At 33.4% G+C, this 17,098-nt stretch overlaps 1 protein-coding gene across 3 annotated transcripts in view; it reads left to right on the top strand.

The window, feature by feature from the left end:
- Window positions 1–17,098, top strand: part of LOC145285935 (E3 ubiquitin-protein ligase PPP1R11-like) — a 162,646-nt gene that overhangs the window by 37,587 nt on the left and 107,961 nt on the right. For all 3 annotated transcript variants that reach the window (XM_080134442.1, XM_080134440.1, XM_080134439.1), the window contains one exon: window positions 5,301–5,409. In XM_080134442.1, coding sequence (XP_079990568.1) covers window positions 5,301–5,409 — 109 coding nt within the window. The remainder of the gene's footprint in view (window positions 1–5,300; window positions 5,410–17,098) is intronic.

Genomic DNA, 17,098 nt, shown 5'->3' with positions numbered 1-17,098 from the left:
TCAACGTGGATTCCATGAGCAAAGCTTCTTTCTTAGAACTGCAGGCCTGTGGAACTCTGTTCCGTCTGCTTGCTTCCCACCTGACTACAACTTGGATGTCTTCAAGTCCAACGTTAGCAAATTCCTAACGAACCGTCCCCTTAAGTAAACACTTCATCAAATCTCCACACTAATGTACTGTACTTGCAATAACCCTTATCCCTGAGTGGCTTCCGGGCCTTGATAAGTGGTGACCACCGTGTAAAAAAAAAAACAAAAAACATTCAATTCTCTCCAAATAAAACGTTGAAGAAAACTCTTGGTGAACGTCTCCTTGTGTCTTCTTTCTTCATGAAAAGAAGTGGAAAGCACATAAAAGACCAACTTAAATTATCCTCACCCGATAAGTTTTACAAAATTCAAGTTTAAAAAGCAATTTAACCCTCTTAACATATCTGTCATAAAATTGTGACAAATCTAGCATCCTACATATCAGGTGCCTTCAATAAGTTTCCAGACGTTTTTGTACAGACATTTAAAATTGTTGTAGACTCTTGAAAACTCAGTATGTTATTGCTATATCATTTTATGAAAAGACTGACCAATTTTTATGATTTCAGGTTCAAATAAACAGCTTAGCAGGATTGGAATACACCCTACTAAACCTTGATTGTCACAGCTAGTAAATTTCAAAAATGCAATCTGAATGGGAGGACACTTTAGAAGAATGATATGTAATAAAATTCTGTTTTAAACTTGGAAAAAAATGCCACAGAAATGTATGGAATGCTTCAGATTGCTTTTGGATCATCTTGCATGAATCGAACATCAGTTTTTAAGTGGCATAAGAGATTCAAGGAAGACAGGGAGTCTTTGAGGGATGATGAGACGTGTGGGAGGAGTAAGGAAATCAGAACACCAGAGTCAATTGACTAAATAAAGAATTTCATGGATAAGGATCATTGTATGTCTATAGAGACAATAAGTGCACAGTTTTATTTACTTGCCTCCCCACGAGGGAAGAGTTAGACACAAGGTCGGTTTTTAATGTAGGGAGAATCCAGCTTCCCAAAAAGGGGCACAAAAATAAAAATTGCTTTAATCTAGAAGGACCTCTCCTCCACTGATCGAGGTCACAAAAGGTGAAGTATAGCATCAGAACAGATACTACACTTTGCTTAAATAAGTGCACAGTTTGATGTCAGTGTGGGCTGTACACACAATCATTTGTGAGGAACTGAAGATGCAGAAGATTTGTATGGAGTTTATCCCAAGAGTGCTCAGAAGATTAGAAAGAAAGGGGAATGGCACAATTTGATGAACATAGAGATAATATCTTATTAACATGTCAAGGAGTATTAGACGTTAATAGATTTAGATTTGGTCACATGGAACAAAAATGAAAACCCCAAAAAATATTCAGTGAAATAAAGGAGATTTTACGTGCTTCTACACTATTGGGACAAGATTTTGTAGTCAACAAATGGACTTTTCAGATAAAAAGCAAGGGTTTCAACTGATTTTTGTCGATTTTTATAAGTTACAATGGTAGCTTTCAAATTATGCAGTCGAAATTACCTGAATATTAATGAATTATTAAAAAAAAAAAAAACTTTAATCGTGGTAGCAGATGAAAAATTACGGCCATTTTGTTTAAATTGAAGCAGAAAATTACTTCCCTTTTGAGCTCTCCTGTGTTTTATGATCATTTTCATCAAATTTTATTTTTTATTTTTTTTAATAAATAATTTTCTACCTTATTGATTTTTGTAATTTTTGGATATAATCAATAATCATCTTTAAAATACGAAGGAATACGTAGATACCATTGTTTTCATGTGAAATTCAGTATTACGATTTCCGAAATTTCGTCCCAACAGTGTAGAAGAGCCGAGATTTTTGTTTTCTATTTGTAAGCCATGTCCAAATACTAGTATTTAAATTACTTTCTTTGGGAAGCGTCACTTAACCAGAAATCCAATGAATGTTTACTTGTAAGACTGATGATTGAAAATAGAGAAAGACTAATTAAACTGGTCGATTTCGTTTTAACGCAGAATTTGGCCACTGAATGACACCATGCATTTCAGCACTTTGAATTTGACCTTTCTAGACAGTTTTAAAATTGTACAATGATAGCAGGGAAACCTGACGTTGCCCGGGATTGAATGATGATCAACAAATGTTTCACACGCCCATATTTTTTATTGTATTCGAAATCTGTGAAATTGCTCATTTTTCAATCAAATTGATTGATTGCCTGCTAATTTTTATTTCTGTTCCTATCCAGAATTCCCCTTTTTAGGGAGCTGGATTCTCCCCACATTAAAAACTGACTTTGTACCTAACTCTTCCCTCGTGGGAAGGCAAGTAAATAAAACTGTGCACTTATTGTCTCTATAGACATACAATGATCCTTATCCTTGAAATTCTTTACTTAGTCAATTAACTCTGGTGTTCTGACTTCCTTACTCCTCCCACACGTCTCATCATCCCTCAAAGACTCCCCGTCTTCCTTGAATCTCTTATGCCACTTAAAAACTGATGTTCGATTCATGCAAGATGATCCAAAAGCAATCTGAAGCATTCCATACGTTTCTGTGGCATTGTTTTCCAAATTTAAAACAGAATTTTATTACATATCATTCTTCTAAAGTGTCCTCCCATTCAGATTGCATTTTTGAAATTTACCAGCTGTGACAATCAAGGTTTAGTAGAGTGTATTCCAATCCTGCTAAGCTGTTTATTTGAAGTTGAAGTCATAAAAATTGGTCAGTCTTTTCATAAAATGATATAGCAATAACATACTGAGTTTTCAAGAGTCTACAACAATTTTAAATGCCTGTAAAAAAACGTCTGGAAACTTATTGAAGACATCTGGTATGTAGTAGCATTACAAGTTGATTTTTTTTCTTTTTAGATAATTGTCATTTTCTCAACTTGCATGAAAAGAGCTATGTAAAAGATGCTTAAGACCGTTTGAATTAAGCAAATACCACCAGTAATTTGATTGGATATGGCTGAAATTTTATAGGCTATAATAAACAAAGAAGTCTATCTCTACTGGTATTTGATTTTTATTTTTACGACCATAGGAAGCAAAGTTATGACCGAGCTAAGTTGACTAAGAATCTTTCAAAATTGATGAGATAAATCCGTATATATCATCCATTTCTATATAGATAATAGTTTTAGAATTATTTTTATGTATAATATGTAAATATTTCATAATTATTAATTGTGCGGAAATTTCTTTAAAATGTTATCTTTTATAGAAATTCAAATCGCTTAAAGGGAAATGATGACAGCGATGGTTAGCTATGCATATTAACGAGTTTGTATTCTCTTATTTGTCAGCAATGGTTAGCTATGTGTATTAACAAGTTTGTATTCCCTTATTTGTCAGCGATGGTTAGCTATGTGTATTAACAAGTTTGTATTCCCTTATTTGTCAGCGATAGTTAGCTATGTGTATTAACAAGTTTGTATTCCCTTATTTGTCAGCGATGGTTAGCTATGTGTATTAACAAGTTTGTATTCCCTTATTTGTCAGCGATAGTTAGCTATGTGTATTAACAAGTTTGTATTCCCTTATTTGTCAGCGATGGTTAGCTATGTGTATTAACAAGTTTGTATTCCCTTATTTGTCAGCGATGGTTAGCTATGTGTATTAACAAGTTTGTATTCCCTTATTTGTCAGCGATAGTTAGCTATGTGTATTAACAAGTTTGTATTCCCTTATTTGTCAGCGATGGTTAGCTATGTGTATTAACAAGTTTGTATTCCCTTATTTGTCAGCGATGGTTAGCTATGTGTATTAACAAGTTTGTATTCCCTTATTTGTCAGCGATAGTTAGCTATGTGTATTAACAAGTTTGTATTCCCTTATTTGTCAGCGATGGTTAGCTATGTGTATTAACAAGTTTGTATTCCCTTATTTGTCAGCGATAGTTAGCTATGTGTATTAACAAGTTTGTATTCCCTTATTTGTCAGCGATGGTTAGCTATGTGTATTAACAAGTTTGTATTCCCTTATTTGTCAGCGTATTAACAAGTTTGTATTCCCTTATTTGTCAGCGTATTAACTAGTTTGTATTCTCTTAAAAATAGAAAACTGTTTTTTCTGCTTTCAAAACGAAAGCAGAAGAAAAGTTTCATTTTTTATTCTGGGTTTGTCAATTTAAAAAAATTATCAAGTTTTTCAAATATGATTTCCAAACAATATTATTTTGTTGTTTTTAACGCTTGTAGTACACCTGTACTAAAAGCGTTAAAAAAATAACAGAATGTACTAAGTACATACATTTGTTTTTTTAGTGGTAAAAACAAACAAACAAACAAAAAAAACAAATATATAACAAATAAAAGGTACTTGTGCACTTATGCTACCATGCTGAAATAATAATGTTATTATTTAGAAACCCATTCTTAAAATAGGGAAGGAAGGGTGTTTTGTTAACTATTCTGTACTTCCACCTAACAATTAAATAAAATATATTGTGAAACTTGAATTTATTTTTAACTCATTGTCAAGACCATTTTTTTGAATCTGTAAAACAAACCTGTTTTTTTTTTTTTTTTAACTGAAGATATCTAAATAATAATAATTAGGCAGTTCGATAAAGAATTTAATTGTGATGCATTTTGTAAATTCTTACCTTGTTTCCACCTTAACATTTTTCTTTAAAATGACTATCTTAAGGTTTTTGTGTATACTGAAAACGAATATCGCATTTAAATTTTCCACATTTTGGATATTAAGCAATGTAATTTCTTATGTTATTGCTGGTGGCCATCTTGGTATGTGTGTTTGTGCATAGTTTCTTGGGGTTAGGTTTGCACGCTTGCGCATACTAAGATGGCTACCAGCAATAACATAAGAAATGACATTGCTTAATACCTGGGAAACTATTTATTTGCAGAAAATTTACATGCAATATTTGTTTTCAGCATACCCTAAGACCTAAAAAAGTGCTTTCCACTTCTTTTCATAAAGAAAGAAGACACAAGGAGACGTTCACCGAGAGTTTTCTTCAACGTAACTGTAACATTCTATTTTTTTACTCTTCTATTATATTTTGTATTTTGCCAGTAACATTAATTGTTTATATTAACATATGCTGCTTTGACTTTATTACATGATTTTGTGTGTTGTCGGCTTCCTTTGTCCATCTTTTCTAAATTATTCTACTTGTATCAGCATCAGAGGACAGAATTTATCAACTTACCTGTATTAAATGCTGAAAACCCTTTTTATTTATCTGTTTTTGTGAAATTTCCAAAATTTATGATGCATTTTTTTTCTCATTTTATTTTTGTAGTGTAGTCCAATATTGCATCTCCGTTTGAAGAAACCGAAATCCCGTAAAAAAGTGAAATGGACAAATGATACTGTTGATAATGAAAGCATGGGAAAAAAGAAGTCTAAATGTAAGTAATTGGACTATTTAATAGATGTAATTTAATTCACTATATCAATCCGGTATTGCCCGGGAGTTTTGTTATCTTTATTAATGAGGCGGATGTGGGGTGAGGTTGGCGTATAGTTAAAATAATGTTCTGACTCTGAATTCCATAATTTTAATAACAAACGTAAATTTGTAGATTGAAGTTGTTTTAATTTTTCAATGGAAATTTAAACACAACTAAAATCAATTGCTTAAAATCAGGATAAAAAAAGAACATATAATAAAAAAAAATGTACCATCTAAAAAAATGATGATCCATTGTGGATTAACACACTTTACTACCTCATAAAAAAAAAATAATTGAAGTTCTGCTTTTTTAGGTGATTACATGTGAACACTGGAAAATGGAAAGAAGGGAAAAAATTATTTTAGAATTTAGAGTAGAAGATCAGTTTCATATACATTTACTGCAGAGGGCAGTTAATGTGGAGAAAACCAGCTCCCCCAAGAATGCACTCTGAGCGATTACCAAAAGTGAATGGACAGTTAGGGGTGTAACAGATGTCAGGTAATAAACCAGACCTTTTTCCGAAGGAGGTGGTAATGTTTGGGAGGATGGCCTCTTAGATGAAGAAGGTATGAATAAAAAGATGAGCTTGCAAAGACAGTTAAAAAAAAAAAATAGATAAAATTTAAAATTAGTCTTTCAATTCACTGTATCTCTTTCTCTTTCTCCCCTTTCTTTTTTCTCTCCTCCCTTCTTTCTTCTCCCCCTCTTTTTTCTTTTCACCCTCTTTTTTCTACCTCCTCTTTTTTTCTACCTCTCTCTTTTTTTCCTTGTATACCAATCACTAGTCTTTTCCTCTTGGACAGTCTGAAAAGATCCTCTCTCCTAATAGGTCCCATACTGTCTACCAAGCTCCAACCTCTGTCTCATCACCACAATGTTGCATCCTTGTGCATGTTTTACAAGTAGTTTAATGGAATGTACTCCAAACTTACTGCACTTGTGCCCTTGCAATGTAAATGTCCTTGACTGACTTGAAAAATCCCACCCCTTCATCTGATGTCCTCTAATTACTTCTTACCTCTAATCACTTGCCTTTGAAATTTCCTCCCTGCTCCCTGTTTTCCTGACTGTACCAGCACGCAAAAAATTAAATGTAATGTGAGCAAGCACAACTCCCTATTTAGTATGCCCTATAAATATGGCCCCTAATTCACAGTAGTCCCTTGTATGGGGTCAAATTAAAGTTAAAAAAAAAAAAAAATCAAAATGTTAAATGCGTTAGTTATATTTTTTCTTCTACATTTTTTTCTTTATAGTTCAGTTGTTCAAACTAAACTATGTCTCCATAACTTTTTTATCAATCAAGTGCATTGAGAATGGTGGTGACTATCTAGAAAAATAAATTCAAGAGCTACATAATCTTGTTTGTTTTAATGGTATCACCCCCGTCTTTGTAGCTCTTCAACTTTTTGAGTTAAAAATTAGAAGGCTTCAGTTTTGAAATTACCTTTATATTTCTTGATTTGAAAATCTTGTTGGTTTAGACTCTAGTTAATCCTTGTTACTTTTCTTTTTGTAGCCTGTACATTTTGTAGTAACTGCATTTGCGACTTGCGCACTACTGTTACAGGATAACTTTTTTGGTTTCAGTTTGAAGAGTGCACATTAGAAGGGGAAGCATTGAAGAATTCCTTAAACTTTTTGAAATCTCAACAAATGTCACCAACACACACACACAAAAAAAACATTAATTATCCAAACATTTATTGAATTAAAATAAAGTTAAGAAAATAGAATTAAAAAAAAAATTTTTTTTGCACAAAATAAATGAAAGTTGTCAAAGTAAGGAAATGTGTGTGTGTTTTTTTTTTTTTTTTTTTTTTAACACATTTATTGAATTCTGGTAACACAGGGATTTTTTTATGTGTGTTTTTTGAGAAAGTTTATTGTTTAAACATTTAATGAATGAAAATAAAAATAAGAAAATTCTAATATCATGAGAAATTTTTTTTCTCCAAATTTTCAATTTGTCTGTAACTGTCAAAATTCTGAAATTTTGTAGCAAATAAAATATGAATAATATAAAAATATGTTGTCAGAAAACATAGAAAATGTTTAATAGAAAGCCTCTTCTTCCTGGACATCTCTAGTGAGACTGTAAAAAAAGTCAATTGCTTTCTTTTAATCCAAAAGTTAAAAAGAATGATATTACGCCTATTTAAGGTATTCACATCCAATGTTTTTACAACCATTTTCAGAGAAATCCTTTGGAAAAGTTTAGGGAATTTTTGAATTGTCTCCTTTTCTGAAATCGCCCTTTTCCTATTCTGATGTGTGCTTTTCAAACTGAAATCAAAGTTCTCATCTGACTGTAGTGCACAAATACCTTGCATTTTCTTGTTGAAGATGACATCTTTATTTTTTTAAATAAGCACCTAAAATTTACATTCTTTACTTCATAAAAAAATTACCTGTTTTGAAATTTTTTAAGTTAAAATTGTTAGTCTACTCTTTTTGTTTTCCACATTCACAATGCCAGAAAATAGAGTAAATTTAACTGAAACATTGCCAGAATAAGGGTATTTGTTGCTCTAATTAAGAAGACAAAAACTGTTGGGCATATTTTGACTGACCCAATTCTGATCAAGACTGACATTTTAATGATTTTATTTTCAAAAAGCTTCAATAGAAATAAATTTTAATTAAATATTTTTATACAATGACATAGTTTGCTTGGAGAATTGTGTGTAAAATATATAAGAGTAGTCACAGAAGATTATCATAATGGATAATGTTGAAATATGCTGGGATTGAGAAGGAAGATAAAAACAAAGTGATTTTTTTTCTTTTTCTTTTAAACAATTCTTATATTGTTAGGATTCTTCAGACTACTGTTCTTATCTTGTTGTTTGCACGTTTCAGTTGATGTAACTTCCAACTTTCTTCAGGATTGGCACAGTGGATAAAGTATTTGGTGAAATTCAGTTGTAAAAGTTACACTCCTGGAGTTCAATCCTCAGTGCGGCCAACCTAAAATTACAATTGCAAATTTCTTAGAACTTTGTATCCAGTCATGGCTAATGAAATGAAAGCATGATATTCCCATGGATTAAATAAAAAGTTCTGTTCCAAATTCTGTGCAGATTCTCAAGTTCAACAAGATACACTTGAAGAAGTACTTCGCTTCCTTACCCGGATTTTGTATCTCTTTATATATTATGCGTATGATAATTTTACTTTTTTTTCTTTTTTTAAAAAATTTTTTTTTTAGCTTTATAGTTCTGTCTTCTATAGTAGAAAAAAAGAAATAAATAAATCTTCGCTCCTGTTAGGTATTCTTTTGACTAAGCTATTCATTTTTCGAGTCGAATTCTAACTACAGACGGCTCGCATGGAAGCAAGGAGTTAAAGACAGTTCCTGGCTGCTGTTTGCGACTGGTAGTACAGGAGCCCTAACTCTTTGGTAGCGCTTAGAGCGGCTGCTCCATCAACAGTTGAATAATATTGGGTTGTTTGTAGTGCCATGACGCGCATGGAAAGGGACCCTGCACTGATCCCCGGTGGGCTTTCCTGAGGCCACAATCCTAATTGGAGAAAGGTCAGCTGATGGTCTACTTGTGATGCATGTCTGATGCTCTGCATAACCTCTTGTTTAGCTCCCCCTTACCTAAACCAAAACTCTTTAAAAAATATGATGACAGTACAATCTAAAAATAAGCTTAAACCAGGCTTAGGGACAAACAAATTCAACTTGCCTCCTCCCTTGAGGCTTGCATTCACAAATATCCGTGGGCTTAGAACTAATTTAGCTGATGTTGAAGCATTTCTCTTAACAAATACCCCGGATATCTTAGCACTAAGTGAGACTAACCTACACTCCTCCATCCCCTCCAACCACTTTAACATGCCTGGATATCTCCCACTCTGCCGTAAGGACTCTGACAGACACATACACGGACTTGGAGTTTACATTCGTAATACCCTCCCCCTGACTAGAGAAACAAACCTAGAAACGGACGATGAAGCCTTTATGTGCTTTAGACTAAACATGCAACACAACATTAGCTACTTTTATTTTCTCTACCGCTCTCCCTTGACCCAGGACTGCACCATAATAAACAAACTCTCTGACAGTATAGACACGGCACTCTCCCTCGACACTAGCGCACAAGTACATGTATTTGGTGACTTTAATGCCAACCACAAAAACTGGCTTGGATTCTCTAGTTACACAGATGCAGCGGGCAGCACAACTCATAGCTTCACTATATCCCACTCCCTATCACAAATTGTTACGTTTCCAACCCGTTTCCTTGACCAGGAAGAACAACACGCATCACTTCTAGATCTGTTTTTGACCACAGTTCTCGATGATTGCATAACGAAGACCGACAGCCCACTCGGGAACGCTGATCATGCGGTGATAAATGGTTGAAATCGCCCTAAACTCTAGAGCCAAAACTTAAGAGCCAGTGCTCAAAACAACGAGATATTATAAAAAGGCTGACTGGGAAGCCATCAGGGAACTAATCAGAGATGCCCCATGGGGAAATATTTTTTCTCTCCCTGCTAAACAGTGCAAACGCGACCACTGACTGGTTCAAAACTGCAATCGAAGCGCATGTTCCCATGCGGAAATTTTATAGTAAGCCCCACTCTTCCCAATGGTTTAGTTCGACTTGCGCAACTGCCTTTGCTCAAAAGCAGCATGCATACCGCAGATTTAACTGACATAAGTCCAGTTCAAACAGACTGAAGTATATAGAAGCTAGAAATAACGTTAAGAAAGAAATAGCGACAGCTAAGAGAGAATTTATGGAAACCACTAAAAAAACGCATCGAAGCACAAAAACTAGGAACTCGAGACTTCTGGAAAATCTACAACAGTGTAGTAAATAATGGGCAATCAACAATTCACCCACTAACCAACAATCACGAGGTTGTCTCCTCAGCAACCGAGAAGGCTAACATGCTTGCCAATCGGTTTGCCTCAAACTCCACACTGGACCCTTCCAACCACCCCCTACCTGATTTTCCTATGTGGATAGACGCCACACTAGACGATCTGAAATCACCCCTGCTCAGGTGCATGCTATCATAAAAAACCTTGACACTTCAAAAGCATGTGGACCCGATCTCATCCCAGCTGTGCTATTAAAAAAATGCTCAGCCGAAGTAGCTCCAGTTCTCTCCAAACTCTACAACAAATGCCTTAATGAAGCTTGCTTTCCGGGCTGTTGGAAAACTGCTTCTGTTGTACCAGTATTCAAGAATTCTGGCGAAAGGAGTGACCCATCAAATTATCGCCCCATTAGCCTCCTCCCACTTTTTGCCAAAATATGAGACCTTAATTAACCATGCTCTAGTCCATTATCTTACTAAACTTCTGAACGACCAACAATATGGATTTAGACAAGCCCGTTCGACAGCAGACATCCTAACTGTAATCTCTGAACGTATATACCATTCACTGGACAAAGCGGGGGAGGGCAGAGCGGTAGCTCTAGATATATCTAAGGCTTTTGACAGGGTATGGCATGAGGGTCTCAGGAAAATTAGATCATACGGTATCACTGGTAGAATACTTAACATAATTAAATCCTTCTTCGATAAGAGAAAAATCCAGGTTGTCCTCGACGGTCGTACATCTAAACAATATGATATAAATGTGGGAGTGCCCCAGGGGTCTATCCTTGGACCTCTATTGTTCCTGATATTCATAAATGACTTCCCCGACAAAATTGAGATGGGTATATCTGCTGATGACACCACACTCTATAACAGGCACGACAGGAAAACAAATGAACACATTTCTAAAGAAATAGCAAAAACACTAGAGGATGACCTCCAATCTGTAGTGGAATGGGGACAAAAATGGATGGTCACATTCAATGCCGTCAAGACTAAACTAGTTTCATTCAATAATTACAAGAAACCCTCTCTACCATCTATAGCAATGGCCAACGACTCTTTATCTGAGAGTACATCTTTCAAACTCCTTGGCCTAACGTTCACAGGAAACATGAGTTGGAACAATTACATTGAAGGCATTGCCAGGGCCGCTGCAGGAAAGGTGGGCTCTCTCTACCGTGCGAGACAACTACTAACACCCGAAAGTATCCTGTACCTCTATAAGGCCACCATTTGCCCATGTATGGAGTATTGCTGTCACATTTGGGCTGGTGCATCTGCTACTAGTCTCTCGCTCCTTGACAAGGTTCAAAAGAGAGTCGCAAACCTGATAGGCCCTGAACTGGCATCTAAGCTTCAGCCTCTGTTCCATCAACGAAATGTTGCATCCCTCTGCCTGTTCTACAAGTATTTTAGTGGTGAATGCTCTGACGAACTGCAATCACTTGTGCCCCCACGACGTGAGCACCTTCGACAAACCCGACATGCTGCTAAATCCCACCCCCACACTGTAGAGATCCCTAGATGTAAAAGATCTTTCTACTCCAATAGTTTCTTTCCCAGAACCGCTAGACTTTGGAATTCCATTCCAGGTCCCTGCTTCCCCAACAGTACTGACGTGCAGAAGTTCAAGTGTAACGTGAACTGACATCTTGCTGCCCAAATCCCTACATAGTACCCCAGTAGTTGTTTCCCCTGATGGTAGCCCGCTACACCAAGGTGGCAATTTGCCTTGTTTGGGGTGAAAATGTAATAAAAAAAAAAAAAAGGTTGGAGATTACATCGACTAAAACATTGTGCAAATAACACTCAAGATGAGAACAGCAGTCTGAGGAATTCAAATAATACAAATAATCAATCATCATCTAAAAAAATTCAGAGCCGTAAAATGTTACTTAATTCAGTCCCAAGTTCTACAGTGATTGATTATATACATTAGATGAATGTATAGAAGTTAAGACTAAATCGAGGAAAATTTTCTAAAACATAAAAAAATCACTCCAAATTTTGGAAAAAGAAAAAACCCTGAAAATTTCTTTCAAACCATGTTTAAGATGCAAATATTTTTATTAAAAATTATTAGATTATTTTATCTTGATTTTTTTTTTTAATTTTTAATTTTGCATAATAAAATATTCATCAGCAGAGAAAATGTTTCAAAGGAAGAAAAAAAAACAATTCAAGTTTTACCTTTATTTTTAATAATTAACAATGTCCTTACCTTGTGTTATCTGACCACTGCTACAACAACGATAGGCAAGGACAACTCTGATTATGAAATAAATAAAAATAAACATTTAATTTTTTTTTCCTTTTGAAATATTTTCTTTGATGCTGGATATTTTCTATTTAAAGTTAATAATAAAAAGAAATCAAGAAAAAAAAAATCTAATAATTTTTAATAATAAAATTATTTGCATCTTCAATGTGATTCCAAAAGCATTTTATCTTTTTTTTTCAAAATTATTAAAGATGCTTACAAGAACTTTTGCCAATTATTAAAAAACACATAGTTTTTGTTTGCTTTTTTGACAATGATGTATTTTCACGTCTTGCATTGTCATAGACACACACCTATTTTTTTTGCGTGTGTATTTTATCCATTTTCAAAACTCAAATCAGCATTTTATGTTGACAATGTTTCTTTACAATCTTCGCTACTCTATATTTCTATGGAACTAAACTCAACTAAACTCTGGTTGCTTCATGTAAGACGTTACGTGCTTGTGTTTAAAGGATATTAAATGCGCAACAAATATAAAAAAAAAATAACTAAAAGCTCAGTTACGAAAATAAAACAAATATTTATTGTAAAGTCAAGTCGAAAACAAGAAAACATTTATTTTAACAAAGAATGAACAAAACAATATACATAAATATTAAATGTGCTTTCTTTTGTGCTACTAAAGATTTGAAAGCGTTTTACAAGGTCTAAGGGAGATAATCGATTTTTAACTTCAGTCTAATGTTTTTATTTAGAATATTTGTGTGATTCTACTGATAATTATGTGTGATAAAAACGAACTAATCAGATGCTAGGACAGCTTTATAAAATAAACTGTCTTATTATTTAGATTAATCAGATTAATTTTCTCATTTTAAGTGGAATTTGCACGACATTTTGGTTGATGTAACCTCTGACTTTTTTCAGGTATGTAAGTCGCTATGGAAAACATTGCAACTTACACACCTAGAGAAGGTTAGAGATTAGATCAACTGAAATGTTGTGCAAATAACATTCAAGATGAGAACATTAGTCCGATTAAGTCAAACAATCATCCCTCATCAAAAAAATCATCCAGAACTGTTAAACTGAATCTTGTTGAATATTTTGATATTTTTCCATCTAAAAACAAGAATACTACTATATTTCTGCTGATCGTGACTGGATTAATTCTTTGCCTGGGAAAGCTTCTCTAACCGAATTTATGCTGCCATTCTTTTTTGATTGGAAGTATATTTTTCTACTTCAAGAATGACTTTACACTCAAGAGTTTCAATTTTGTTTATAATATGCAATTATCATTGGATCCATGAAAACACTGAGACCACATTTTTTTTTTTTTGTCATCTATATATATAAAAATGTAAAGTTGGTTCGTTCTAAACAAATAAAACCATGTTTATACGTTACCAATTTATTTGAAATTTTCAGACAACCCATTTTTAGAGTCGAGGTATGTTTTTATGTTATTAAAATAAATTTACCTAATTAAAATTAAAATATTAAATAAAATAAATATATTTATTTAATCGTTTCTGCGAATCTGTTCTGTTGATAAAACTGAACTTCCGGTTCGATTCATTTCACAGCCACAAATTGACAAAAGGTTTCATTTTCTGTTAACTCGATAAGTAAAAAAAAAAACAAAAAAAAACATATTTCATTTGTTTATCTTCCAAATTTTTTAATTTACACATCTTTTCTTTATTATATAAGGCCAAAAAAAAAAAGTTTGTTGCTTGCTTTTGAGTTTTTTTTTTTGTTTTTCTATATAAGATTACTCGTGCAGAGAGTGATCCGTGCTGAAATAATGTTATTATTTAAAAAGTCATTCTTAACATGGGGAGGTAAGGATGTTTTGTACCTATTCTGTACTTTAACCTTACAATTGAATAAATAAAAAAAAAAAACATATTGTAAAACGTTATTTAAACGTGGAAATATGATTTAAAAAATAGCGCGGATCGCTCTCTGCATTAGCACCATTTTTATTTATTGTGGACTATTATTCTCATCTTTATTAGTTGTTGTTTCACGAATTTTCGGCCAACTATTCCTCTGGCCTTCATGAAAAGAAGTCCTTTTATAAATGTTCAGTAACTTTTTCCTTTTATTATTCTTAAAGAGTAAAAGTTTTCTTATTCATGAAAGGAGTTAAGCCTACGTAAATAAATAAATGTTTGTACACGTGACAAATTATCAATAAATGGTTTAGTTACTTTTTTTAAAAAATGTTTGTAAAAGTGCGAAAGGCGACGACGTTGTACAACCATTACTCCCATGCTTAATTTCTATACTTATAGGTTTTTGGAGTTTTTTTTCACTGGATTATTATTGATTGGACACTAATTAAACAGATTATTAAAAAAAAAAAAAAATGTAAAAAAGAAATCATTATTTCGACATTTGAAAGTGGTGCTCACTTTTTAGTTACAACGTTCTGATAAATCAGTCACCCATTTTGTAAGCAATAAAAACGTGGTATATCAAAACCATAGAAAGTAAAAATAATGAGTCTCTACCGCATTTGTAAGTCAGAAATATATTTGTTTCTCAAAGAAAAAAAAATAGAGAGAACAGGACTTTTTTTATTGTTTTCATGAAAATAAAGTTTCGAGATTTTTAATTATTTTTTTTTTTTTACTTATTTAGTCAGTTTGTGTTTTTTTTTTTTTAAATTGTTTTTGTGAAAGGTGAGTTTTTTTTCAAAACTTTTGTTTTGTTTCTTTTTAATTTTTTTAAACTATTATAAATTTCACTAACATGCTGGAGAAATGTTTAATAATTTGGTATTTTTTTAGATTAGGTCCACCTCCACAATTTTCCTTTCAATGGCGACATTTATAGGTTTCCGAGTATGCTGAACACGCAAATTGCATTGAAATTTTGCGGAAATAAATAGTTGTATTATGCATTGTATTCTTCGGCGGCCATCTTTTTACGTGCACACGCGCCATAAACAAATACACACACGTAAAAAAGATGGCCGCCAAAGATTAAAATGCATAATACAACTTTTTATATCTTGATAACGACTTATTTCTGCAAAATTTCGATGCGATTTTCGTATTCAGCATAGTCGAAAACCATTTCAAGTCGTCATTTAAAAGAAAATTGAGGAGGTGGACCTAATCTAAAAATTTACCAATAATTTTTAATCCCGTACGCCTCCCGATACATTGCTTCGTCAACATGCGACCATTTTATATCTCCCGAAGACACTTCCGTATTTAGAAAAAAAATAAATAAATAAATAAAAAGTGACCGATTTACCAGAACGTGGTAACTAAAAAGTGAGTATCCCTTTCAAATGTTGAAATGAGTTTTTTTTTTTTTTTTTTCAATTTTTTTTCATAATCTGGTTAGTGTTCAATCAATAATAATCCAGTGAAAAAATTTCAAAAAACCTATCAGTATAGAAACTCCACCACGTAAGTAAATAAATAAAAAATGTTACGTGCGCATTCGTTAGCCTTGACTAGGGGGGTACTAAGGGAACGACCATTAAATAACTTTGCGGGTCGCCATGGAACTCAACGCCCAAGGAGTATCAAAATAGTTTTCATGATCTGAAGAAATTTTTTTTTTCCGAAAAGTGGGTGATCACTTTTCCATCTAAATTTAACTTAAAATGAGCACCCACTTTCTGGCCACCTGGGGAAGGGGCATTTATTTTCGTGTTTATTGGCTTAAAGGTTTTTTTGACAAGGCAGTTTGGTACGCGAATGCATATTTAACAGTTTTCGTTTATGCTCACGCATAGCATAAACAAAGGCTACGTCTGTGAAATGGAAAATAGTCCCAGAGTTCAGGGGTTAATACCATGCAAAAGAAATCAAACAAAAAGACTTTTTAGCCAAGAAACACACAGAAAGAAAAAAAAAATAGCATCCATTTTTTTTCTATCGAATTCATTTGCTGTTTTTATTGAAAACTATTTTCCCCCGGATTTTTGATATAATTTTCCATTAAGGGCTGTGCGTCTCACGTTCGTAAATAATAAAATTTTTTTTGTAGATTTTGGTGTGCTAAAAACGAATCTGCAAACCGTTTCCGTCGCAAAAAAATAGTTTTTATGATATGAAGAAATTACTTTTTCGAAAAAGTGGCGATCACTTTTCCATGTAAATTTAACTTAAAATGAGCACCCACTTTCTAGCCACCTGAGAGAGGGGGGATTTTTTCCCATGTTTATTGGCTAAACAGCTTTCGTTTATGCTTACGCATAGTGTAAATGAAGGCTACGGCTGTGAAATGGAAAATAGTCCCAGAGTTCAGGGGTTATTACCATGCAAAAGAAATCAAACAAAAAACTTTTTAGCCAAGAAACAGAAAAATGCCCCTCTCTCAGGTGGCCAGGAAGTGGGTGCTCATTCTAAGTTAAATTTAGATTGAAAAGTGATCACCCACTTTTCGAAAAAGTAATTTCACGAATGTCATGAAAACTTTTTTTTTGCTACGTAAACGGTTTGCAGATTCGTTTTTAGCACACCGAAATCTACAATAAAATATTTTGTTATATATGAACGTGAAACGGGCCTTAAAGTAAAATAATACCGGATTTTT

The sequence above is a fragment of the Euprymna scolopes genome, chromosome 10 (assembly GCF_053919585.1).
Source record: "Euprymna scolopes isolate OS-2025 chromosome 10, ASM5391958v1, whole genome shotgun sequence".
Classification (NCBI taxonomy): Eukaryota; Metazoa; Mollusca; class Cephalopoda; order Sepiida; family Sepiolidae; genus Euprymna; species Euprymna scolopes.
The sequence above is the reverse complement of the archived record's forward strand: the minus strand, read 5'-3'. Positions and strand labels throughout refer to the sequence as shown.